At 41.4% G+C, this 5,232-nt stretch overlaps 1 protein-coding gene across 1 annotated transcript; it reads left to right on the top strand.

The window, feature by feature from the left end:
- Positions 1–1,025: 1,025 nt before the first annotated feature.
- Positions 1,026–5,095, top strand: LOC125482576 (activin receptor type-1-like; the record flags this gene model as incomplete). Its single annotated transcript, XM_048594673.1, has 3 exons — positions 1,026–1,359; positions 1,446–1,643; positions 4,951–5,095. Coding segments are annotated over 3 exons (677 nt in total), but the record flags the coding sequence as incomplete, so codon positions are not given.
- Between the last annotated feature and the right edge of the window lie 137 nt (positions 5,096–5,232).

The raw sequence follows: 5,232 nt of genomic DNA on the forward strand, positions 1-5,232 counted from the left end.
GATGTGAGCAAAGGACGTACCCATCAGCATGTGAGCAGTGAAGAGGATTGAGACAGGCTGCCTTCAGATGGCACTGTTTAGAACCTTCCTCGAACCTGCATAATCTTCAGGGATAGACAGTGCAGGTGCGGACGTTCCATGTTCCTCTGCCTGGTAACAGTTGAAAGTGGGGAAACATATGTACAACACATAACATATAGTGGACGTTTGTTAAAATATGAATCAATATACTGAAAATCTGCTTCTAGAGCAGGGTTCTCATGGCTCCTAAATGATCCCAGAACGTTCTCCAAATCATGTTTTTGGCTTTTCCTTTGATGTCAGAAAGTTTTCAGAACTACATGTTGTTTTTCAGCCAAAGAGTCACCAAAGTTTCATTCTCTGACCAGATATGTGGCTTATAATATAAATATTAATTATACTCGAATGCTCTGGTCTTGAGCTGAAATGTAAATAAGTATCAAGGATCTCAACATCGATGATATGGCATCTTACAACTTTTAGAAAAAGATTTAGTTTTATTGTTGGAAGGTTAAATGATCAAGAAAGATTTGAGTGCAATTTCGGTGAAAGTGGCATGGATAAAGAGAGAAATAATGAAGAGAACAGAGTCTTCAGTTAACATTGTGATCTTTATACTCCATATCAAGATAGAATCTTTGTACAGTAATTGAACTCATGCAAGTTGGTTCATTATTGTAGTACTGCTGTTTTCAGTGTCAAGGTCCATGATTGGAAACAAGCTAGTTGGGAATTTTAAAAACTGTCGGAAGATCAAAAATGAAGTAGAGATACAATAAGAAAAGATACAAAGAAAATAAATTTAACATCTTCCTCTGGTGTCAGAAAGGTTCAACTAAATGAATGAAGAAAGTAAGAAAATACACCATAGTTTGCAAATGTTTTCATCTATTTGACAGCAAAACAGTGTTGTTAGTATAAGGATGTAATGAGGTATTCTGCAGTGGTATGTTTATTTTTAAATAACTTGCACCTTAATTGCATTCATATTGTTTTCTATTTCTTACACGTTTTTCCAAGAATTAAAAGCAACCATAATCCTCCATTTTGACTTTTTTTTAGGTTTCATTGCTTCTGACATGACATCAAGGAATTCTAGCACCCAGCTTTGGCTCATCACACATTATCATGAGAACGGTTCACTCTATGACTATTTACAGCGAAATGCAGTGGACACTGTAGTTTGCTTGAATTTTGCTTTATCTATAGCCAATGGTCTGGTGCACATCCACAATGAAATTTTTGGAACTGAAGGAAAGCCTGCAATTGCTCACAGAGACCTGAAAAGCAAAAATATCTTAGTAAAAAAGAACCTGCACTGTTGCATCGCTGATCTCGGTGAGTACTAGCCCTTCAACCTCTTCATTTTCAAAGAAAGATTGATTTGGCATACGTGCTGTATTAATTGACATGTCTTTTTGTAGGGTTAGCAGTGATGCACTCTCAAACCAACAATCAATTAGATGTTGGGAATAATCCTAAAGTGGGTACCAAACGGTATATGGCTCCAGAAGTACTTGAAGAATCTATTCAAGTTGACTGTTTCGATGCATACAAACGTGTGGACATCTGGGCATTTGGACTTGTATTGTGGGAAGTGACTAGGAGGACATTCAGTAATGGTGAGTGTTATTAAGCTATTATTTTGCAAGTACCTGTTCAATAACAAGGCTAAACTTCTAATTCACATCGAGTTCAAGTAAAATGAACCAGTTTAAATGCTAACTCTTTTGCTTTAACTACACCAAATAGTCCAGTGTTTAAAAATATTTCATGTTTAACTTTTACTTAGTTCCCAGAGTTGCAGTATAAATAGTAGCCTTCTCAATAATTTAAAATTTCAGACAAGTAGTTTCTACCTAGTGTCTATAACTGGGATGAATTCTAAAAGATCATCATCTTGAAGGAACTTCTGGCTGTTAACAGCCACTGCCCTTAAGGGTTCCAGCTCTTCTTCCACCACTACCACTGAAAATTCACTAGTTGCTCCTTGGCTTTGGCTCATAATGTTGAGTATGGACCAGGGTGACTTGCAAAAGAGCAGATATAGTCTCAAAAGATCTTGCTTTTCTGGGTTCTGGAATATTACAAATGTAAAGCAAGGGCTTACACAGTGGGTGTTTCTGCAGTCAGCATGTTTAAGTATTTAATTGAAGAATGGATGCAGAAAAAAAAGAGAATCTCATTTGTACAGCATTTTTCGTGTCTCCAGGATATCCCAAAGTGCTTTGTAGCTTGCTGAATTACACTTCAGTAATTTTTTTTATTCTTATGTAGGATACGGGCATTGCTGCCAAGGTTAACATTTATTGCCCAACACTAAATACCGCACAGAAGGTAGTGGTGGGCTGCTGCCTTGAACCTCTGCCTTCTAAGGGAGTAGGTGTACCTGCAGTGCTATTTAGAAGGGAGAGTTGTTTCATTGAAAAAAATCACCCAGCCTTGCACATATCAAGGTCCCATAAAGAGTAATTTTATGATTAGATAAACTATTAGCGATAATGTTTGAGAGTTAAATATTGGTCAGAGTGAGAGGGAGCCAAAAATGATGCATAGTGATCGATATTGACAATCCTGGAACCCAATCTTTATGCATCCATACTTGTGCAGTTCTGGCTGGTGTTAGCAATTGAAAATCTGGCCTAATTTTCTTCAGATTAAAGTTCAGTTTTGGTGTCTCTAGTGTAGTCTTGGTGCAATCACCAAAGGCAGCACAAAATTGAAATCAGATTTGTGTTTGTGTAATTATCCTGAGTAGATCAGCCACTCAATGATTAAACCCACTCTGTCATTGAAAACTGTGGAAGTATCTGTTCCGTCCTTGGCAGCTGTCCATATTTTAGAGAAGGGGCATATCAGTGGCACTTTGTAATGCAATATCTTTCAGCCTTTTGGTTCAGACCAAATGTTAGCTCCAAGTTGTGAATCATTAGAGAACACCAAGATCATCGCTGTATTGTGATTGGATGTTGGAGGACTACCACTTAAGCTGAGCTGCTATTGGTAGATCTTTATGCTGGCTTCGGCCTAATGCCAATTCAGTGTCCAGCCATCCAGATCTGTGATCACTGCAAATACCCAGGCCAGGGTGTTCAGAATGACTGTAGAAGGTGGAGGAAGGAAGACAAGTCGATCGGATCTTCTTTGTGAAGAGGACCCTCCTGGATTGCTGTGGGTTCCAAGTAGTGGATATCTTCGGTCTGCAGGATTTCCCAGCCGGGTATATTTCAATGCCTTCTGGAGCATGAAGTAATGTGCAGAACATCTGAAGGTATTTGAGGAGAAAGGAGGTGAGACCCCTGTTTCTGTCTTGTCTGAGGCACCATTGTTCTTCTTCCCGCCCAGAGGAGCTAGATTGTTACAATCCATATGTACAATCCTATGTCCCAGCAGCAGATGTCCTGACCTTCCTAGGAAAGTGCATATAACTTGAAGGAGGCAGCACGGACATAGTCAACCTTTTTGGAATCTGGACCAGCACGCCGTAGGTCAAGATGACCCTGAAGGTGGATGCCAGTGGGAACATCCTCCATCTGCCCTCTAGCTTTACTATTGGATGGAGCCAAGGCCACTTAATACATACGTGGGACAGCCTGGAGTGTGGCAAACCTGCGGTAGGGCGGGCCCATGGGAGCTGAACAGCAAAGTGACCTCTACAGGAACTGTAAATGGGAGAGGCACCTGACCATGGACTGCAAAGAGACCAAGTGCTTTAACCTATGTTGGGATGGACGCCATATGTACAAAGCCTGCTCAAGATATATATGTGTGTGTGTGTGTGTGTGTGTGTGTGTGTGTGTGTGTGTGTTGGGGGTAGCGTCACATAGGCACAAATGGCCTGTAGTGGCAAAACAAGCAGTGGACCATAAAAGGCTGTAAGATACCGCCCTCCAGTAAGACAGTTGAGAAAAAGGACAGTCAGAAGGAAGGCAAGACTCGCAAGAAAAGAAAGGAAGATGCTCCAGAGAGTGATAAACTGACTGAACCTCCACCTAAGAATAGAGAGTCAATGGAGGAGGAAACAGTGAACAAACAGGGTGTGTGGCAGGTGGTGAGGAGAAACCCCAAAAGGAAAACCCTTCAGTCACAAAGGCCACCACAGGCCAGCAGCAGAGGGAGCTGCATAAAGGACACACAGGCAATTCCAATGCATTTTCCTCTCTGCAAAGATTGTATTAAAATGACTTGGAACCTTGCATATACTTACAGATGATTTTATGAATATGGTATTTTTGTCAAATAAAAAAATATCTTTCAGCAGTTCTTTAGAATGGTCTAGAAAGCACATGATGTTGCTTTCCAACTTGACCTTTCACAAACACTAGGAAATAATATTCAACTAGACTGTGGACTTTTTCACAATTGTTTTACATCATCAAACAGCAGGTTAAACTGGATGAATTGTCTCACCCAAATTCTGAGGCATTGCCCACTTTAAGAACCTTGGGGATTAACTGCTGTGAGAACCCTGAGGCCAGACTTGTCACCCCTGTGTGAACACTGTGGAGCAGGAGGAACACAGCAGGTCAGGCAGCATCAGACAAACGGGAAAGTTGACATTTCGGGTCAGGACCCTGATGAAACACTCCTAGTTCCTGTTCCTGTTCCTGGTTTCCGTTCCTCTGATACTACCTGATCTGCTGTGTTCCTCCACCTCCATGCTGTGTTGACTCCAACATGTGCAATTCTTGCTATACCCCCATGTGAATCCCAGGTACCTGGTGCATCACCTGCTTTAAGAACCCCTGTGGTTAGGGCACTGCTCATGCAGAGAATCTGCCAGGCTTTTCCCAACTTGAGAACATTGGAAACCGGGGCTTCAACCACTTGGAGAAGCTTGTGATGTCACACACCATTGGACTTTTTGGGTTTGCCCTATGCCGTTGAAACTAGGAGTGCTCAGAAGTTTAATTCTTCCTGCTTTTGTAGGTATCGCTGAAGAGTATAAACCTCCATTCTATGATCTGGTACCGAATGACCCTAGTTTTGAAGATATGCGAAAAATTGTATGTGTGGAACAGCAAAGACCAAATATTCCGAACAGATGGTTCTCGGATCCTGTGAGTTTGATACAGTTTTTTTTAAGGTTTTGGAGTAGATTTGTAGCTTGGGCTGTGGGTGTTGAGGTTGGTTGGCTCGCCGAGCTGGTTTGTTGTTCCGCAGGCGTTTCGTTACTGTGCTTGGTAACATCCTCAGTGCAGCCTCTGATGA

This window comes from Rhincodon typus, unplaced genomic scaffold (assembly GCF_021869965.1).
Source record: "Rhincodon typus isolate 14 unplaced genomic scaffold, sRhiTyp1.1 hic_rhity00012729, whole genome shotgun sequence".
NCBI lineage: Eukaryota > Metazoa > Chordata > Chondrichthyes > Orectolobiformes > Rhincodontidae > Rhincodon > Rhincodon typus.